Here is a 22,697-nt window from a genome sequence, read left to right as displayed (position 1 = left end):
AAAATAATCATCAGCGTCTTTATGTATTCATCATCGTCACATTGTGGCTCTTCAGGGCAGACCATACAAAGTTTTCATGTCACCTCGACAGCCGAGCAGCCGAAATAATTCATAATACAGTCTGATTAAAAGGAGCAGAAAGAAAAGCTCAACCTCTGTTTCAATTTAGTTTGAACTTTCAAGCTAAAATGTCAGCCACTCAGAAGTAGAATTTGAATAAACATTTCATGATAAATTTGGGCATTAATTTTATATATCCACAGAAGCCTGTTTCCATGATTCTCTTTACTTTGTCTAAACTGTACCCCGTGAACTAACTACTACTATTCCTATCATACGCCAGCAATTCAGCCTACCTTCATCGCCTTCATATGTGGAAATAACAAACCACAGATTTATAATTTCATTCTAAGTTCATATTCTAGGAAAGACGGACTATTTATGGAGAAACAGCAGGAAAATATTTTATAATCCAACACATACTGAGTACATTTAATAAAGAATGCTCCCTAGAGAAAGGCAGCGCTAAGGGCTAAGGGGAATATGTGTATGTGTATGTGTATGTGCGTGTGCATGTGTGTGTGTTGTGAGTGGGAACGGTTAGAACAAATGCTGTAAAGAAAAGGCTTGTACAGTATTCCTTCTGGAGCAGGACCTGATTCCACAACCAGAAGTCTAAAGTAAGAGGAATAAACACTCTGCCAACCAAGGGATTGACTTTCTTCCCTGAAGCAGGGAGTATTGCTAATATCTTCCCAGTCACCGGGAAACTTTTTTCTAAAACAAAATCTAATCTTTCTAAAGATTTTCTAACAATCTTTAAGAGCAGTGGATTTTAAATTAAGTTACAAGAAGTGCTAGAGTCACACCCCAGCTTGTTCTCAACCGGAGCAACTTTTGTCTGTTTTATACAAAGGTCCTATGGCAGAAGAACTGTGAAAAATGCTGATCAAAAATATTAAGAGGGGATTCCCTGGTGGCGCAGTGGTTGAGAGTCCACCTGCTGATGCAGGGGACACGGGTTCGTGCCCCGGTCCAGGAAGATCCCACATGCCGCGGAGCGCCTGGGCCCGTGAGCCATGGCCGCTGAGCCTGTGCGTCCGGAGCCTGTGCTCCGCAACGGGAGAGGCCACAGCAGTAAGAGGCCCGCGTACCGCAAAAACAAACAAACAAACAAACAAAATATTAAGAGGGTTGCCTCCCCAGGGATGTCAAGAGAATCCAATAACATAAACCTGTCAAATGTTTAGAGCAGAGGTTTGCATGCTATAAAAGCCCAGCAGCAGTTGGCTAGGATAATGATGCTGGTAACAATTCAAGTCTTCGCTGTAGAGGTAATTTTAAAAAAATGAAGCACAGAGGCTTGTATGAGTCCATGTGTAGAAACTATACACCTAACATCTCAAGCTTTTAAAGGATGATCACCTCCAACAGGTGTCTGAATTACAGAGTTTCAAAACTGGATGTACAGCGAGCAACGCCACAAGAAGGCTTACCTCTTCTTCTTGGTGATAATGAGCACGTCGTTAAAGAGGAAGAAGTAGATTTGCTGTTTGGACGTCCTTTTTGAGAAAAGCACAGTGTCTTCCACATAGGCTGTCAACTCACCTCTTTTGACCAACCAGCGGGAAGAGGAGACTAGAGGAAAAGGCTACAAAAAGAGAAACACTCAGTACCCAAAGCCAAAGTAAAGTCCTTTTAGGATAATTGAAAGTAAAGTATAAAACTTACATTCAAACAAATGATACATCACTATTTTATATAATAGTGTATATAACAAGTACGTAATAGTGAAATACAGTTAGAGAAGGATAGCACATTCTCCAAGAGAAAATCAGGAAGAACAATTTATTTTCCAATATAAAAAACTATTAGGGCTTCCCTGGTGGCGCAGTGGTTGAGAGTCCGCCTGCCGATGCAGAGGACACGGGTTCGTGCCCCGGTCCGGGAAGATCCCCCATGCTGCGGAGCGGCTGGGCCCATGAGCCATGGCTGCTGAGCCTGCGCGTCCGGAGCCTGTGCTCCGCAACGGGGGAGGCCACAACAGTGAGAGTCCCGCATACCACAAAAAACAAAACAAAATAAATAAATAAACTATTAATATTAACTTGCCTATATAAAAACTAAAACTCAATCAGAAAATGTTATTGGGTCAACCAAAAGTTATTACCCTTCCATTAACTCTTAACTGAAAAGAAGATTGATAAGGAGTCACTTAAAACTGAAAAGCCTCAAAAGGAAACCTATTGGTATCAACTGAAGTTATTTTAAATATCACAAATCAGAATCCAAACATATGAAAAAAACATTGATAGCTGCGGTTAAAAAGAGACAAATTAAAAAGTCTGCATTCAATTCATGAACTAAAAAGACTTTATTCAAAAGGAAAGAAAAAACCCTGCAAACGAATGTTTTGTCTATTGATTATCTACTTAGCTGTATTCTGGAGAAAACCTTTGCTTAAGTTTATGGTAGTTTCCCTCATGGAAGTTCATCCCTGAAAGCATCATGCCATTTTCTGGTTGTGAAAATGAACTTCTTTCAGAATAATCCATCTTACTCTCATAGAAAAGGCTATATTCAAGGAACTGCATACTGTCTTTTCTTTATTCAGTTTACAGTTTCCAACTGGAAAACTCTCAAAACCTCAGAATGATCCTTACCCATGAGAGCTTTTTTTAAAGTTACCAGAAATGCTTACTGCCAAAAATCTGATTGAAAAAACGACATCCATAAAAATAAGCAAAAGTTCTTGGACACACAAAAGATAACTCTAGTAAGTGTGGTGCAACCAAATGTCATCCATTTCAGGGAATAATGATTAAAAATAGCCAAAGGGGAAATTGAGGATATTAGGGAGGAAATAAGAACGCTAAGAAAGGATTTCATATTTTTTTAATTTATAAAGGACGTTTATAAGAAGGTTGCTCATCAGTTATATACTATTTTCCTGAAGATTTAACATGTAAGATGAAACAGTATGGCTGATCTCAAAATTTCAAAACTGGCTATTTCAAGGAGTTCATGTAGTTTTCAGCCTCTAAATCTCAAATCAGACTATGGCTGAGACTTAAAAGGTGACAGAGAGGTTGCTTAGATAACTCAGGAGGACCCCACCAGCACACACAAGAGGTCACCACAAATAGTCAGAGCCAGGTTAGGTCCTGCCACAGGGCTGCAACTACTGGGAACGCACTGCTATCTTGTTATTGCGTGTGTAGGATAAACCAATGACAGTATTATGTAATGGCACCCTATGACTGTTCTTAGTTTAGAGGACGGGGAAGAAAGTTTTTTTAACTCTTGGTCTTTTCTTTCTTTTTTAAAATTTTTTTTATTTTTGGCTGTGTTGAGTCTTCGTTGCTGTGCACAGGCTTTCTCTAGTTGCTATGAGCAGGGGCTACTCTTCACTGTGGTGCGCGGACCTCTCACTGCGGTGGCCTCTCTTGTTGCAGAGCAGGGGCTCTAGGCACGCAGGCTTCAGTTAACTCTTGTTCTTAAAACAGATTGAGTTTTATGAACACCTCATACTCCACTGGGCAAAAATAAATTTCCAATGTATATCTAAAATTGACGGTGGCTTGCAATATGTCTATGCTTCTTTAAAAAACAAAAATCTGATACTATAAATGTTTTTTGTTTCAGTTTATTGTTGAAAGATTAAACTCATTCAGATGGCTTTCTTTTAAGAAGAAGCTATAAAAATGACCAAAATATTTAGAAGAATCACAGTAGCCCAAATTGCTCCTAAGTGAATTCCCACAGTTTAGAAGCTTCGTCTAAGACTAGAATCCAGGTGTGAATCAAAAATAAGAAAAGAGGGCTTCCCTGGTGGCGCAGTGGTTGAGAGTCCGCCTGCCGATGCAGGGGACACGGGTTCGTGCCCCGGTGGGGAGGATCCCACATGCTGTGGAGCGGCTGGGCCCGTGAGCCATGGCCGCTGAGCCTGCGCGTCCGGAGCCTGTGCTCCGCGACGGGAGAGGCCACAACAGTGAGAGGCTCACGTACCGCAAAAAAAGAAAGAAAAATTCATGAACAAAAACACATCCTTAAAGGTACTGATATAATTCCCATGGAGAAAAGATTTTCATTCTTTTTGGTGTTACTTAGCATCCTAGAAAACCAGCCTCAGCATAAAATTTAACTAATTTTATGGGCCAGTGAGACAAGGAAGAACAAGTTTTTTCTAAATTGAGACAAAAATGCATCATTTAGCCATTCTAAAGTATACATATAATTCAGCGGCTTTTAGTACATTCAGTGTTGTGCAGTGATCATCACTATCTAATTCCAGAACACTTGCATTACCCTAAAAAGAAAGTCCATATGCACTGAGCAGTCACTCTCCACTCTGCCCTCCCATGAATTAAGTTAATCCTTACAATAACTCCATGAGGGAAAGTACCATTATCAGTCCTACTTTACGGTTCAGAAAACTAAGAAATGAAAGTTAAGTAATGCCCAAAGTCCTACAGCTAGTAAGTAGTGGAGCTACAACTAGAACTCAGGCAGGCTGGCTCCAGAGTCCACGCTCTTAATATTGGCTTCCTGTGCCGATCCGGTGGACTCTCCTCACCCCTCACATTACCACGTACAGCACATGATACTCGGCCAGAAACTTGCTAATTTAAAAATGAAAAACACATGTAAGTAAACATACATACATACATTCATACATACATAAATATCTAATACACACACACAGAGACATATATATATAAGCTTTTATCCCCTTCAAATGAGAAAAACACTAGCATTATTTTGCTGCCATGGTTAAGAATGTGGACGCTGCAGTCAGTCGCAGATCTGAATCCAGGCTTCAGTACTCCTTGGTGTATGACTTTGAGCAAATAATTTACTATTCCTAGCTTCGAATTCCTCAACGATAAAATGGGAATAATAATTAGATACTTCATGGGGTTCCTGTGAGAATTCAATGAGACTATGTGAAAATGGCACATAGTAAATACTCAGTAAATATTTTCATGGCAGTAATGGCTACGGTAGGACCATAAACCAAACAGAACCAACACAGAACCCGCTACCTTTCCCTCAGGGTCGTTCCTCCTCTTGGATTCCCTACCTAGGTGGATGGTGTGACTCTCCATCCAGTCGACCAGACTAGACACCTGCGGTACCACCGCTACAGCCCTCCTCCAGGCATCCCGCTTATCTCTCTGCCTCTGCTTCCAGTCTCCAAACTGGTTTTCTGCCTCCGGTTTTATTACATTCCCAACTTACCCTCCACATAGCTGCTGTAATACATTTTTAAAATAATAAACTGAATCTGGTGTATGTGTGTAGAGTGGGAAGGGGGGTTGTTAAAAAAAAAAAAAAAGTCCTATGAAAACCTATTAAGTGGACAACCTCCTTCCCACCCCGTACCTCATCTACTCAGTTTCCAACCACTGATTACAGCCCCTACAAGGTAGTAACTGTTACTGTTCTTCTATAACTTTCCAGAGATTTCTTACACATAAGCAACTTTTATACTCTCTTTTCCTCCTGTTCTGCACCTTACTTTTTTCACTTAATAATGTAAGACAGAATTTTAGATTCCTAAAATTCTTCATTTTTTTTTAAGTTGAGCGGTCTTACATAATTTAGGTATACTATAATTTATTTAATCAGTCCCCTATTGATAGATGTTTAGGTTGTTTCTAATCTTTTGCAATTAAAACAATGCCATATCAGTAACTTTGTGTGTATGTCTGTATGAGTGTGTGTGTGTGTGTGTGTAATTTTACACATTCATGAGTATATCAATAGGATAAATTCTTAGAAGTAAAATTGCTGGGTCATAGTAACTTGCATTTGTAATTTTGATAGTTATTGACATATTGCCCACCATTGGGGTTATAACAATCTTTCCCACGAGGAACAGATAAACATGGCTTTCCCAACAACTCACTGATAAAATGTTTTGAATTATTTATAAATCTAAGTGGTAGAATACATTATTTTAATTTCAATTAGCAATTTTCTTCTGAATGAAGTAAAGCATCTTTTCAGATGTTTAACAGTCATTTGTATTTCCTCTTCTGAGGACAGTTTTCTAGTTTGCAATTTTCTAATGGATTTTTTCCTTTTCTTCTTCTTATCACTTTGAGGTTATATGTTGGGAATATTAACGCTTTATCTATATGTGAGTTCTAAATTTTTTTTCCCAGCTTCCTATTTCCCTTTTCACTTTTTAAATACCGTTTAATTTTCACTCTATGGAGAAATTTTTTAAATTTTCACATCGATCAATTTTCCTTTTAATGACTTCTGGATTTGGAATAAGTTTAAAAGGCTTTTACTATGATGCTAAGGTCATCTTTACTAAATGCGCATCTGACTGTGTCACTTCCACGCTTTGAACTTTACAGTGGCTCCCAGATGATCCGGCTCTGCTCCTTCTTTTGGCACACAAGGCCCTTCCCATGAGTTCTAGTTCTGCCCCGCTTGCCTCGACCCCACTGAATGTGTGCAATTCCTGGGCTACAGCAGCTGAAACCATGTCCTGTGCATTTGCTCCTGCTCTTCACTCTTGGAAGACCCTTCTCTCTCTCCTTTCAAGATCAGCTCAAGCGTACCTCCAGTATGAAGCCTTGCCTGGCTGCTACAAGCTCCCCACCCCTTTGTCCCTCATTCTTAGGGCTGGCCACGCCCTCTCCATTGCTGGTGTTCTCAAAACTCTTCTATCTCCCATAACAGCTGTAGACTTGGCTCACTCCTTTGTATTTCTGTAGTCTTCTACTAGATGGTAAGCCCCCTGAGGGCAGGGATCGTGCTTTTGTTTTCCCACTTCAGTCCACAAAGGTGCTCATGAAATTTGTTGAAAGAATGCACATGCTTGGACAAACCACTTAGCTTCTTTGAACATCTGTCTTCGCGTCTTTGAAATGAACTGAATAAAAATGTCCATTGCTATCCATAAAGTGTTACAGAAATGAGGTCCTAAGGTTGTATTAGTATTTCTAAGTGGTCTGAATTAAGTCCTTCATTATAAATCTAAACTTAGAATACTTTCCTTTAAGTTTGCAATCTTAATCATTGAACCAAGAGAAAACAAAAAACCAAAAACTCATGCACTCAGTTGATGTTAATCACTTATTTATTTATTTTTTTTTTTGCGGTACGCGGGCCTCTCACTGTTGTGGCCTCTCCCTGTTGCGGAGCACAGGCTCCGGACGCGCAGGCTCAGCGGCCATGGCTCACGGGCCCAGGCGCTCCGCGGCATGTGGGATCTTCCTGGACCGGGGCACGAACCCGTGTCCCCTGCATCGGCAGGCGGACTCTCAACCACTGCGCCACCAGGGAAGCCCCAATCACTTATTTTTAAGAACCCTTGGGGTAAGTATTTTTTCAGTTACAAATTAATTGTGGTTCTAGAGAAACAGAGCTTAAAGGTATCTTAAACCAACTGATTATCAGTGAAGAAAGAAAAAGAAAAATGGTTAGGGAAGGACTTATCAACTTTTAAAATGGAAATGGTTAGAGATTTATCATCTTTAAAAAAGAGGGGATTAAAAAGAATCTTTTGATGTATAGATAATATTTTCTAAAATACTTAGAAACAAATGAAAGTGAAGGACAGGATTCTTTTTGAAGGATGGGAAAAAATGGGTTTTGAAATTGCCGTAAATTTCTACACAAGCGTATAATAACTAAAGTGTGCGTGCGCGTGCAGGCACACGCTGTTTTTAGCAAGTACCCATCGTTTTCTAAGAAGAATCATGGATCACCTTTCTGCATTTACATCTTTATAGTCAGGGTGTCGCAGTGGAAGAGTTTACACTGATCTGCAAGTCAGGATGTCTGGACCCTAGTCCTGATTTTGCCACCACGAGCCGAATGACCCTGTTAACAATTAATTATTCTCTGGGTTGTATTTCCCTCATTTATAAAATAAAAGGGTGTAGCTGTACTATATCAGTGGCCCTCAAACTATATGACACAGCAGAGAGTTATCTGCGTAATGCCACGATCGCTCTAATCCCACTGCACAAATTAGCAACACTTTCACTATGAAAAAATATGACCGCTTTAAGTTGCTTCATTAAATTCAAGTGGCATAAAATGAAACAGAATCACAACCATGAACACTCACACCCATTAAGAACTGAACTGTGAGCCAGCAAAGGAGCTGACCATGGCCTAGCCTCGCCATTAATTGTTATTTCCTTCTTTGTCCGTCCTGTCATCTGCCCCTGAGCAGTATGAGACACGCAGTAGCAGGCAGCATAGATGCACAGAAGAATTATGGGAGAAAAAGAAATTTGAAAAGAACAATTCACTAGTAATCCTTTTGTGCAAACTGAGAAAGGAGTGTACTTATTTGATTTAGGAGAACACCCTGGTCCAGCTCGTGGGATACCACTGTTTTGCAGGATACTTTGAGAATACTAAAGGAATCTCCTTTCTATTCTAAAATTCTATTATTTTTAACCACCCATTTCTCAAGTTTGCTGTCTTCCTTGGGAAAAAAGGAGGTGCCGGTTAGATAATACCTAACTCTGTGGCCTAGGGAAAGGTCACTTTATCTGGTATTAGCAAGAGCTGAATTGTCCAAAGCAAAGCATCTGCTATTTCCCCTGCCAGCCTCTCTGTAATCAATTTATGGCCCTGCGGTGAAAAGCAAATTCCTCTCCACTTTGTCGCCCTCAACTATCTCTTTATTCGCATAAGATTTAAGCAGGAGCAGTAACAAATCTATTTATGAAGAAGTATGAGAGAATACCTTAATTTTAAACTCCAGCTGGGAGTTAATTGTGTACATCATTTCAGTCCTTTCCATCTTCCGAGCTCCTTCATTGCAGAGTCGAACCAACTGGAAACAGAGGATAATAAGGAGGGTTAAGAGGTGAACGAGAGAAACCGCACTTTCAAATGCAGATCTCACAGGAAACAATTAGCACTGTGGAAGCTCCAGAGACTCATTCCAGACAGTTAAAGAACTCACAGTTTCACACAGTCAAGACTTTGTACCCAGTTGGAAGTGGTGTCATCAGGATGTGAAGACAGAGGAAAAAAAACGTCCTGAGAATTTTCAGGGACACACATCCTCTGTGCGTTATCACACGATGCCCTCCACATACACTTGGCAGATTCCTCAAATGGTCCAGTCCACTCCTTTCCTCTGCCCCTCCTCCTTGCCTTCACCCATGGGAACATCACCAACCTCAGAGCAAGCTGCACCTCTCTCCCCACTTCATATCAGAGCAGCTGGGGGCAGACCACTGACTTCAAAGGCAAATTCTTAGCAGAATTCTACATGCAAAGCATGTGACCAGTAACCTGGATGCTGGAAGAGGAAAGCCTTCCATTGGAACCTAATGGTCAATGATTCTTCAAGGATGGTCAAGCTAAGGGAAATTCAGTTTAATTAGAACTACTGATTTATCTACAAACAGAACAAACTCATAGTCCTTTGATGAGTAGCTGTGATATCATGATTTATAATAAACAAAATATATATTTTGTCTTTTTCCATGGTTTCTGGCACACAGCTCCTAAAACCCTTGTAATTTCCTATGTAAGAGCCACAGGGGCATCTCTGGTTATAATTTAGTTTTGCTACCGGTTCCTGAAATAGCTCCAGGGCATAAAAGTGAAATGGGTATCTTCTGTTATTCATAACAAGCCCCCCCTTTCAACCACGTCTGAGTTTATGTTAATGAGGTGACTTCTGGTAAGCCCCTAAGGATGGGGCTGGTTGCCGGGGGAACCAACAAAGTGATTAAAAAGAAGGCTGGAAGTTTCAGCCCTGCAGGCTTCCAGGGAGGGGAAAGGGGCTGGAGATAACACGATCACTATTGGACAGTGATAGAATAATTCACGGCTACATAATGAAGCCTCCATAAAAATCCCTGAACTTTGGAGTTGGAGAGCTTCCAGCCTGGTAAACAACAACACTCCTGCATGCTGGGAGGGTGGCATCCTTCTAGACCTCACCTTATCTCTTCATCTGGCTGTTCATTCTTATCCCTGAATAGCCTTTGTAATAAACCACTCATCTAGTAAGTAAACTGTTTTCCTGAGTTCTGTGAGCCCCTCTAGCAAATTAATCAAACCTGATGAGGGGGTCATGGGAACTTGATTTATAGCCAGTGGGTCAGAAGCACAGGTAACAACCTGGAATTGTGATTAGCGACTGAAATGAAGTTGGGGGTGTAGTCTTGCGGGCCTTGAGCCCTTACCCTGTGGGATCTGATGCTATACCTCCAGGTGGAGTGAGAACTGAACTCAATACAGTAAGACACCCAGCTGGTTCAGCAGAACTACTTGGTGTGGGGAAAAACCCCACACATTTGGTGACCACAAGGGTCAGAAATGAAGTGCTCTGTGGGTAGAGTACTGAGCACAGAGGAGACACACAGGAGTTTCTCCTTTACACTGTACCTAATACATAATTATTAGTTCACTGGACTAAACCAAAACAAACTTTGTATTTCCAATTTCTTATTAACTGAAAAATCTACAAAACTTGTCCATAACAAGGATCATTGGCCATAAAGACGTGTAATTGTTAAAAGCGAAGCTAGAAATTCTGATTAGATTTACTTTAATATTACTGCTTCATTAAGTTACATATGCTTACTGTAAAAAATAAAAAATGATAATACATAAGTAAACAAAACAGGCCATAAAAGGCTCTGACCTAATCCTACTCCATGGAGGTAACTGGAAACAAGATGGGTTATACACTTTCTCTTTTTTTCCTATGCTTATATGAACATATAAACACACACATATAATGTGTAGAAATTCTAATTTTTGTAAATGGATTATTCAGTGCTTGTCTGTGACTTAATTTTTTTCACTTGCCAATATTTCGCCTTATACATATGACATTCACTGAAAAAAAAAGTTTATCTTGTACATGGTATGTGTCAGATGCTAGGGTTACAACATTTAAGAGGTACACAATCCCCATCCTCATAAAAGAAGGGCAGACACAATAATTACAGACTGAAATCTTAAAGGGGGGGAAAAAACAGGGGTTCTGGGAGAGGGAGGGTGAGGAGGGAGCCAGGGACCTCTCCTGAGAGGTCATTTGGGCTGACAGCTGAAGGAGAAAAGGGAGTTAGCACCCAAATCAATGGAGAGCGCTGGTCCAGGCAGAGTGAACCCCAGGAGCAAAGGGCTGACACTGGGAAAGTGCCGTGTGTCTGAGAAAGTAAAAGGTCCGTACACAGGAAAATGGCACAAGAGGAAACTAGAGGACCAGCCCAGGGTCAAGGCATGCAAGTTCTTCAGGTGTGTGGATTGTATTCTAAGTGCAAAGAGAAGCCACCAGCAGGCTTTCAGCAGAGGAGTGATAGGATGCAACATATGCTACGACCATATGTGCTTTCCACAGTGTACTTATTCAGTCCCCCACTGATGGACACTTGGATGTTTCCTAACAGATATTCTAGGCTTAAAGGGTATACCTGTCTTCAGTTCCAGCATATCTTTAGGTCTGAATGGTCTTAGTAGTTCACTGATGCAGGGACTGATGGCTGCACCTGATCAAAGCTAGGCGCAGAAAATATCCTGGCTGGGCTGGGGCAACTGTAATTAAAATATCCTATAAGGGGGACTTCCCTGGTGGTCCAATGGTTAGGACTTCACCTTCCAATGCAGGGGGTGCGGGTTCGATCCCAGGTCAGGGAGCTAAGATCCTACATGCCTCGGGGCAAAAAAGCAAAACATAAAACAGAAGCAATATTGTAACAAATTCAATAAAGGCTTTAAAAATGGTCCACGACCAAAAAATCTTAAAAAAAAAAAAAGTGACTTTAAAATAATATATATATCCTAAAAGGATTAAGACAGAACAAAACCCAATCAAGCAGCCGCTGCTCAGGGCATTTTTATGATTTCTCTTGAAGAATATATGTTCATAGTTCCCAAATCTGTGCTCCCAGACTTGGTCTGTTCCCTAAGCTCTACATCCAACTACCTGGACGGTATCTCTTCTCGGGTCCCCCAGAGCCATCTCAAACTCAGGATGGAACAACCAAACCTCAACACTACCTTCATCACCCCCTCCCCCGGCCCAGTGTTCTCTCTGTGATCAATCCCAGCATCATCCGCTTCCCCAAGCCAAAAAGCTGGGTCCTCACCACTCAGATGCCTCCGGCTCCTTTGTCCTCCACATCCAAACAGTTCATAAAGTCTCATTCATGTTGCCGTCCTGCTGTCCACTCATCCACCAGCCGCCCTGTCCCCGCACTCAGGCTCAAACTCCCTCTCCTTTGGATTACTGGCCTCCTAATTCTCTGCCATCACTTCTGCCCTACCCTTATGTGTCATCCAGAAAAACATTTTCAATCTTTCTAAGTTCAAATCTTTTTTTTTTGCGGTACGCGGGCCTCTCACTGTTGTGGCCTCTCCCGTTGTGGAGCACAGGCTCCGGACACGCAGGCTCAGCGGCCATGGCTCACGGGCCCAGCCGCTCCGTGGCATGTGGGATCTTCCCGGACCGGGGCACGAACCCGTGTCCCCTGCATCGGCAGGCGGACTCTCAACCACTGCGCCACCAGGGAAGCCCCTAAGTTCAAATCTGATCATGCAACTCCTCAGCTTGAAATCCTTAAAAGGCTCCTCGAAGCTTTCAGAATTAAGTCTTAGCAAGACCATGATCTGGCACCTACTTACTTGATCCCTAACTTCCTGCTTCTCTTATCTTGGGCCTCAGTCTTACCAAATCTCTGCTCAGAGCCGCACACCCTTCCACGTCCCTTTGCACTTTTGCACGTGTGTTTCCCTCTACCTGAACATTCTTCACCCCACTCTGTCCCACTGACTCCTCCTTATCTAGATTTATACCCCCCTATTTGTCTTTCAGGACTCATCTTGGGTATTACCTCTCTAAAAAGACTGGAGAGCAGAGATTGTGAAATTTCCATATTTGTTAGTTCAGTGCCCAGCCCAGTACCTAAGACACAAAGGAACGCTCAGCAAATGTTAATGTGTAAACTGCCTTCAGAGATCATTTATAAGCCACTTAAAAAAGGGGGGGGGGCAATTCCTTTTTAGTTATCCCACTTTAAAATGAAAGGGAAAATGGAAAATAAAGTTATAATCTTTATTTCCTAAACTTCCAAACATAGACTCCACCAGCCGCCACCTCCAAAGGCGTATTAAGAACAAAAAAGTTCCCCCAAAATATATCAAGCAATGGTATCATTAGTGGACTCTGATTAATGACTGCGTTGAAGGGACAAGCGCTAATTTGGATATAGTGTTTTTCTTAAAATCAGCCTCCACATATTAAAGCCGTGCCTTCCTTTAGCGTCTGTCAAAGCTTTATTAAATTTGGCTGAATTTTTTGTTTTAGGCCAAATTTATGTGGCAAAAAAAGAACTCAATCTCTCTAATGTAGAAATATAAATTGAAACAAAAATAAAATATTTTCAATCTATCAAATTCACAAAGATGAGAAGAATATTGGATGCTGGGGAGTGCAAAGTAAGATAGACACTTAGAAATACTTCTGGTTGTCATGGATACAGGGACAACTTTTCTTGAAGGCACTTGGGGGTCTTTAAATCATACCTACCTTTTTTTCCCCCAATAAACCCATTTCTGGAAACTTTTCAACAGAAATCATCAGAGGAGCACAATCATTTATGTAAGGCCATAGTCCATGCAGCACTATTTAGAAGAGTAAATGAAATGGGTACCACATGAATCCATGTGTAAGTGTACATTTACATCCACTGGAAGGACACGCCATAAAATGGCAATAGTCACTATCTTTGACAAGATTACTGATTACATTATTTTTAAAATGTTATCTCTGTAAACCTTAAATGCATTCTTTCAGAGCAGTACTTGGAGTGAAGGAAAAAAACCTTATTAATTCCTCCCTTCTGCTCTCCTCTCCCTTTACCATCAGTGACCACGGTTGAAAGTCTGATGTGTATGATTCTGGGTACTATTTCTATAAATTGATGACATACATATGTCATCAATTTAAACACATCAAAATAAACACATTTTATTACCTAGATGTCATTACACTATTTGTTCTGTTCTGCAACTTAATGTTCTTCACTTGACACAGCTTAGAGATCTTTTTATGTTAACAGATAGATATCTACCTCTTTTAAATAGCTGAAGCAGTAAGTTACAAGAAAAGATTCAAGAGAACTTGGCTCTTCTGCCACTATGAGAAAAGCTTATAACTTAATATTATCTCCAAATAGAAGTAGAAGTTTTATGAGGTGCACGTTAAAGCAGTTATTCTCTTTCCACAGGAGAGTAAATAAAAGAGAGCAGCAGGGACGATTTCATTGGCATAAGAAACCACGTCCTGAGCACCACTCCTTAGACACCAGACACGACTCTGCACCAGCTGAACTATCAGATTCCCTGGAAATTTCCCTCCCCCCGGCTCCGCCCCAGCATCTGAGCCGAAAGTCTGGAATAAATACACATTTCACTTGATAGAAACATCTTTCTTGTTTCTGAGTTGTTTGACTAAGTCAGTAAGTCTTTCCAAAGCCCCAATTCAGTAAGTTGTCACCGTCACGTCAGCCACATACAGGAACAATTTCACTGAAGTATTATTCACACTATGCAAAGAAATTTCATTAGCATTTTAATTACCAAAAAAGACATTACTCATTTTTTCCAAGAATGAATAACTATCTAGAGAGACTTGCCCAAGGGCCTTAGGTGGAGTCCGGTTCTAAAAACTTGGGCCTCATCATACAAAATTTCACTCTCTAAAATAAATACTGGGAACTCCCACTTTCTTTCATTTCCGATAAGGGAAGCAATTCTTATTGAAATTCTGCATTTTGATTTTGAACCATAAATGCTCTATGTACACAGTTTTTTTGTTAAAAATACTGACATTGTTTTCCCAGAATCTATAAAACCCCATCAGTAACCTGCACAAATGAAAAAGAAGATGAATCCCTAAGCTGGCTGCATTGATAACCTCAGTTCCCTACAACACTAGGAGATTGCGGGAAAAATCCTGATATTCAGGACTCCTACTCAAGAGAGAGAAACGCTGCCTTAGAAAAAACAATTCACTGGAAGAGCACTTCTTCAGAGGGTCCTTCATACAGTAAGTATCCAGGTAAGGCAGTTACATGACATTTTTGCCAGCCTTTCCTAAAAGAACCAGTGTCACATCAAGTGAACCAGAGACACCTGAAGGAATGTAGCAGTCTACTGTAACTGGGATGTAAAAGTCTCAAAAAAATTAAGGATCACTGCTCGTTCAATTCAATTACTATTACCCTCCTCCTTTCTCTTCTGTGTGAATTCTTTTCCAACTTCTCAGTAACAACCAAACAAAATCTGACACAATCTCTTTTATGGCCAAGGCTGGAACTTCTCTAAGTACAATAGCTTCTCCTAAAGACCCTCCCCCCCCCATAGGATTTGGGGTCCTGGAGGAGAGACCCATGGGCAGTAGGACCTTAGGTAATTTCATACCTGTCAGTCCAAATTTCTTCACTTAGTGTTTCCCAAAGTGGGATGTGCAGACCACTGATGGGGCAAGAGATGCATTCAAGTGGTTGACAGACTGCTATGGTTTGAATGTTCATATCCCCCCAAAATGTGTGTTGAATTCTTAACCTCTGAAGACGATATTAGGTATTAGCAAGTGGGGACTTTGGGAGGTGCTTAGAAGTCATGAGGATACAGCCCTCACAAATGGGACTCCAGTAAGTCCCCTACATACAAACCTTCAAGTTTCGAACTTTCAAAGATGCAAACATGCATCTAGTCCCACATAGGAACCAGAACCTGTGCCAAAAACGTCAGGTGTGAATGAAATTGCAGCTTGCCCTCCATCTCCTATTGCTGACAATCCTTCAGCTCTGCCATGTCCCACCTCGTCTCCCTCCTCCAGTCAGTAACTCTTCCTGCCTGTTCACTCGATGCCAGCCCCTGGATGCCAGCTGTTGTGCTGTGCTACTGTACTTTTCAAGGTACTGTACTGTGAGATTTAAAATGTTTTATTTTTTGTGTTCATTTGCTTTTTATGTATTATTTGTGTGAAAAGTATAATAAACCTATTACAGTACAGTATTGTGTTAGTTGGGTACCTAGGTTAACTTTGTTGGACTTACAAACAAATTGGACTTACAAGCGCGCTCTCCAAATTGAATTTGTTCGTATGTAGGGGACTTACAGTACTGCTTTCTACAACAGGCCCCAGAGAGCTCCCTCACTCCCTTCTGCCGTGTGAGGCTATAAGGAGAAGTCTGCAACCTGGCTAGAAGAGGGCCCCAACCCAACCACGCTGACACCTTGATCTTGGACTTCCAGCCTCTAGAACTGTGAGAAATAAATTTCTATTGTGTATAAGCCATGCAGTCCACGGTATGTTGTTCTAGCAGCCAAAACAGACTAAGACACAGATAAACTTATTTTTAATATAAAAAAAATGGGCAGAAGACCCATATAGACATTTCTCCAAAGAAGACATACAGATGGCCAATAGGCATGTGAAAAGATGCTCAACATTTCTAATTATTAGAGAAATGCATATCAAAACCACAATGAGGTACCACCTCACACCAGTCAGAATGGCCATCATTCAAAAGTCTACAAATAACAAATGCTGGAGAGGGTGTGGAGAAAAGGGAACCCTCCTACACTGTCGGTGGGAATGTAATTGGTGCAGCCACTATGGAGAACAATATGGAGGTTCCTCAAAAAACTAAAAATATTTTGAGTTGCTATATGATTCAGCAATCCCACTCCTAGGCATATATCTGAACAAAACTCTAATTCAAAAAGGTACGTGCACCCCTATGTTCACAGCAGCACTATTCACAAAAGCCAAGACATGGAAGCAACCTAAATGTCCATCAACAGAAGAATGGATAAAGAAGATGTGGTACATGTATATAATGGAATATTACTCAGCCATGAAAATAAATGAAATTGGGTCATTTGTAGAGATGTGGATGGACCTAGAGTCTGTCATACAGAGTGAAGTAAGTCAGAAAGAGGAAAACAAACATCGTATATGAATGCATGTATGTGGAATCTAGAATTTGGTACAGATGAACCTATTTGCAGGGCAGGCATAGAAACACAGATGTAGAGAAAGGACGTGTGGACACAGAGGAGGAAGAGGAAGGTGGGACGAATTGGGAGATTAGGTCTGACATAAATACAGTACCGTGTGTAAAATAGGTAGCTAGTAGGAACCTGCTGTATAGCACAGGGAGCTCAGCTCAGTGGTCTGTGATGACCTAGATGGGTGGGACTGGGGGGTCTAAGAGGGAGGGGATATGTGTATACATATAGCTGATTCACTTCATTGTACAGCAGAAACTAACACAACATTGTAAAGCAATTATACTCCAATAAAAATACACACACACACACATATATATATATATATATAAATATATAAAGAAACAACCAGCTCATAAAACCCATGATTTTGTAGTTATTATTGGCAAGGAAAAGTAAAATAGAGTCAATTTAAAGTTGATTAAAACAAAAAGTGCTTCACAATAAAGTGGTACAAAGATGCACCAAACTCAGAAGTAATGTGCGGCTTCGAGCTATTTCGGATGCTTCTGATGCGATCATGAGCTTTGCTCCCCTGGGCCGTAACCTCACTGATTCCCATAACTTCCATTGCTTTCTCGCAGCTAAATATTCCTGTTAGCATTTAAACATACCCACATTTCTCTAATCTTTTAAACAAAAAAAGACCCTCCCTCACTTCCCTTTCAACTACAGCTCTCTTTTTGTCTTTTTACCCTCAGCCTGATTGTTGAAACAGCTACACTAGCTGGCTGCATGTTCCCACCTCCCACTCAGCCCTCAACATACTCCAATCTGGCTTCCACACCCACCTCTCCAAGGACACAACCCACCTGATGATAAATAAACCCAGTGAACGCATCAATCATTATCCCACTTTGTCTTTCAGGAGCACCCAATGGGGCTGACCTTCCTTCCACCATATTACATGCAATTTGCCAGACCACTGATTAAGTTTTCCTCCTTCTTTGGTACATTCTGTTTTGTTTTTCAAGTCTCCTCTGTTGGTTCCTTTCCCCTAAACAAGTTGAAGTCCGGTGCTCTTTACAGTCGTACTTCGGACTCACCAACTACTCCTTTTTATACATACTCCTTGGTACTTGCATCCATTCTCCCAGCTTCAAAAATCATCCCTAAGCTGATGATTCACAAATCCATATCACCAATTCAAGTCTCTCCACTGAGCTCCTGACTTGGATGTTCTATAGGAATCTCAGTTCCGACACATTCTAAATGGAACTCATCAGCTTCTCCCTATGTTCCTACTGTAGAGATAAACAAGAGCATCCATCTGGTTGCACAAGCCAGAGACTATTTTCCTTGATTTCTGTCCGCAAATATGCCCACCCAAACACTCTCCATGCCTACCTCCCCTATGCTGTAGGTTTGCTTCTCTCCATCCTACTATCACATCAGTACAGGCCCCTATCATCTGTAGCCTCATCAACTACAAAGGCCTCATCACTGGAGCTCATCCCCACCGTCACCTTCACAGCACATGAATTTACAGCTTCCACAGCATCCTAGGATAAGGTCCACAATTCCCTAACATGGTTCCTCAGTGTTCTCTCTCCTGAACTGGGCTCTCATCACATGAAGAACATTCTAGTTCTCCAAATTCTATAAACACGTTCCTGTCTTTGGGAACATGTTTATAGAATGTGGAGAATTCAACAGTACTCTTGCGTCAGCCTTCAGGTTCAACATTACTATGTTCTTCCCTCTTATGTCACTCATCATCCTTTACTGTAATTCTTATTTAATGTCTGCCTTCCCCTTTACACAGCACATTCCACAAGGGCATGTCTTATTCATCCCCATATTTTCAGGGGCTGGCATTGTCCCTGGCACTGTAGTGGATACTCAGTAAATACTTATCGAATTCAGACACCAAAAGAAAATGAGATATCTAAAGGCCCTTAAGACAAGACTGTCTGAAACAGTAAAAATACCAGTTTCATTTGAGTACAGCAAACATTGCTTTGCTTTTCGACTACCCAAAGAATGGTGTGCAAATGGCTATGAGAATCTACCAGTTTTCAGCATCAAACTCAGACATGTTCTCTTCAGAGAGATCTGAATGGGTGATCCCATTACTGTGTAATGAGCCTCTCAACACTTACCTTGCTTACTTCCTTTAAGGCCCTTTTGCAGACTTCATACTTTGAAGAGTCCTTAGGTGTCTTTTGACAGATAGTCTGCAATCAAGTAAAAGAAGAACAAAATCAACTGATTTATTTTACCAAGTAAAACAAAACCAACGTCCAGTCATAGAGTCTTACTTGTAGCAAACTTAACAATGCTGAACACAATACTATGGATGAGTCTGAAGATGACATTAAAATCCGAGTACAAAACTAGGAGATAGTCTTTAAAAGCACAGGATCCATGTTAATCCAGAGGATAGTTAAATAAGAGGATAGACTTGAACCTGGTTTCAAATTCCAGATCTGCTCCTGACTAGCTACGTGACCTTGGGCAAGTCACCTACCCTGACTCTATAAACCTCAGTTTCCTCATCTGTAAAACTGGGATAATGCAATTACATCACAAGGTTGTTATAAAAGTTAAATGATAATGCATGTAAAGTTTTTTATGAATACCTGGCATACAGTAGGCTCTCAATGAATGACAAAATTAATGATCACCATCATCATTATTATTAGAGCTTATTATATTTACAGACGATATAATGTGAATGAAACGATCAAAAAAACGGCTGCTGGATTTTCCCTTGATATGTTTGCACTGCTATTTTTGCGATGGTAAAATCGAGTTCAAAGAAGGTCAACTGAAGGTATACTGAATTATGTAAAACTTTTGAAACTATACCCATTCAAAGCCAACAGAATTATTTCAACTGTTAAAAATGTTCACCTCAATTAACAAGCTTAACTAAATCTCCAAATGAAGTAACATTGAAGAGACCATGTTTTAGGTACATTTAAATTCTGCCCAGGTGGCCAGGTTCTCATACATGGGAAACAGACTAGGGCAACAGGCATCCAGCAGAGGTGGAAGATACTAGGAACTAGGAAACCACTGGTACCTTAAATGCAGACGAACACCAAGTCTATAAATCCAGAAGTCAGGGGTCAGGATTGTTACATGTGATATGTGAGAAGCGTAGAGTGTACCATCGATGGATTTATATTAATGGTTCTCAAAACTTTTTGACTATGACCCACTGCAAGAAATACTTTTACACTGCAACCAGTAGACATGCACACAAAAATGAAACAAGTTTTTTATGAAATAATATTTAACTACATTATGAACGATGTATATATCATATACCACATGTTCTAGTCTATATTCATTTTTTAAAAACACTGCTCATGATTCAAAAATCGATTTCATGACCCACTAATGGGTAGAAAAACAGTTTGAAAAATACTAGTCTTTGTCTCTGGGAGCAGGCATGCTGAGTCCATAGTTTCTTTCCACACTTCAGTTATTTTAGGTAAAATTTTGCACACTGAATTTTCTAGGGAGAATGACTACAGCTTCACTCACAATCTCAAAACGGTCTCTGACCCCAAAAAGTTTAGAGCCTACTGGGCAATCATGGCATAAACCTCCAACATGGTATCTACAACATGTATATTAGATTTTGTGAGTCCCAATTTATCTAAGCAATTTCCTCATAATCACAAAGGGAGAGAATATTAAAAAAGGCTGAGATCACAGAATATACAGAATCTAATGAAACTCGGCTAAAACGCGTTTTCAGAAGAAGAAAAAGAATCCTGAAAATTCATAACATTACTAGAAATGTTACATTTAGAAAACAACCATGTCTTGTTAAAAAATAGTAGTTTGAAAATTAGTATTTTCCTATGTGTGTCAAAGTTTCATTATTTCTATAAAAGTCTTAGTAGGCACAGGAAATAAACCGTTTTAGAGCCAAAATTTAGTTTCGATAACCTGATTTCATTTTATTCTTAGACATGATAAATACTGATTTTTAAAAAATCAGAGCTAGATTCATAAAACTGCAAGTTTCCCAATATTTACAAGGAGAGAAGTTCATAAATCACAGGGAACGGACAAGGAAGGGTGTAAAGGGAGTAGACTGAGGTGGCCTTGGAGAGCAGCAGGTGCTGTGAATCCTGAAATGACAGCTGAGCCTTGCCCTCACCGTGCAGTGGAGCCAGCAAAGCGAGCGTGATCACACGCTTTCACTCGTCTCTAAACTTCCGTGCTTCTTCAGAATAGCTCTTGGAATTTATAATGGAATTGAGAAAATGGAATTTATTTTGTAATCTTACTCGACTGTAATTTTTTGCTTTATTTTTACCCTGTATTTTGACTTGTAAAACCAAGTATGTCAAAACTGACATTATATTAACATTATCCATTGTAAAGTAGAACTATGCCAAAATATTTTAATTTGATCAAAAAGATACTCTTTGAGCTACCATATGATCCAGCAATCCCACTCCTGGGCATATATCCAGAAAAGACAAAAACTCTTAATTCAAAAATATCCATGCATCCCAATATTCATAGCAGCACTATTTACAATAGCCAAGACATGGAAGCAACCCAAATGCCCATCAGCAGACGACTGGTTTAAGAAGATGTGATACATAAAATGGAATATTACTCAGCCACAAAAAAGGATGAAATAATGCCATTTGCAGCAACATGAATGGACATAGAGATTATCATACTAAGTGAAGTCTGACAGAGAAAGATAAATATTACATGATATCACATATGTGGAATCTAAAAAATAATACAAATGAATCTATATACAAAACAAAGGACTCACAGACACAGAAAACAAACGTATAGTTACCAAAGGGGAAAGGAAGGCAGGAGAGGGATAAATTAGGAGTTGGGATTAACAGATACATACTACTATATATTAAATAGATAAGCAACAAGGAGTTACTGTAAAACACAGTATGTATCTTACAATAACCTATAATGGAAAATAATCTGAAAAAATATATATGTATAAAGCTGAATCACTTTGCTGTACACCTGAAACTAACACAATATTGTAAATCAACTATACTTCAATTAAAAAAAAAAAGAGAGACTCTTTGCCCCTCTAGCTGGATGAGAGTCATGTCGGGCCACCCCGTTCTCTCACGGATGCCCCTGCAGGTACAGCCCAGCCAGTGTGCAGCCTCCTGAGCTACCGTCTGGCTGTCCTCCCAGCTGTGTTTCCGACCTGGCAGTCTCAACTCTTCTCCCAGCCACTATTCAAAATCACATACTTGTTTTCTTCATGAGTGTTTCCTAAGATAAGACGGATGCCTGGACTTTCCTCACTCATTCTGAGCAATGCAAAATAGGGCAGGTTCATGCCCTGTGATTCTGTAGAGGACCTCCTTCCTGTGCGAAATGGAAGCACCTCATCATCTTGGAATGTGACAGGGAAGGGATCTTAGTGGTCAACCAGAGGAAACTGAGGCCCAAAGAGATTAAGTGACTTGCCCAAGGTCACAGGCCTAGTGGATCAGCCGGAAAAGGAATCCGGGACTCCTGACTACAAGAAGTCAATATTCTTCCCATTTCAAAAAATGTTAAGAAAATGAGGGATAATCTAACTTCTTCAGAGTGACCCCACAAGCCTAAATTGAAGATAATTTCCAAAGATATTAGACACAGGTGGGACTTTCCAACTGAACAGCACCTTCTCACTTAATTGGGGCATTTTACAGAAGGGATATAAT

The 22,697-nt window shown here is 40.5% G+C and overlaps 1 protein-coding gene across 1 annotated transcript in view; it reads right to left on the bottom strand.

Moving 5' to 3' along the window:
• ARHGEF26 (Rho guanine nucleotide exchange factor 26) overlaps positions 1-22,697 on the bottom strand; it is a 151,875-nt gene that overhangs the window by 40,660 nt on the left and 88,518 nt on the right. The window contains exons 9-11 of the mRNA XM_065876262.1: positions 19,131-19,205; positions 8,726-8,815; positions 1,497-1,651 (exon numbers count right to left, since the gene is read on the bottom strand). Of these exons, the coding sequence (XP_065732334.1) occupies positions 1,497-1,651; positions 8,726-8,815; positions 19,131-19,205 (320 nt within the window). The remainder of the gene's footprint in view (positions 1-1,496; positions 1,652-8,725; positions 8,816-19,130; positions 19,206-22,697) is intronic.

The sequence above is a fragment of the Phocoena phocoena genome, chromosome 4 (genome assembly GCF_963924675.1).
Source record: "Phocoena phocoena chromosome 4, mPhoPho1.1, whole genome shotgun sequence".
NCBI classification, from domain to species: domain Eukaryota; kingdom Metazoa; phylum Chordata; class Mammalia; order Artiodactyla; family Phocoenidae; genus Phocoena; species Phocoena phocoena.
Note: the sequence above shows the minus strand (reverse complement) of the source record. Positions and strands in the feature narration are given on the sequence as shown.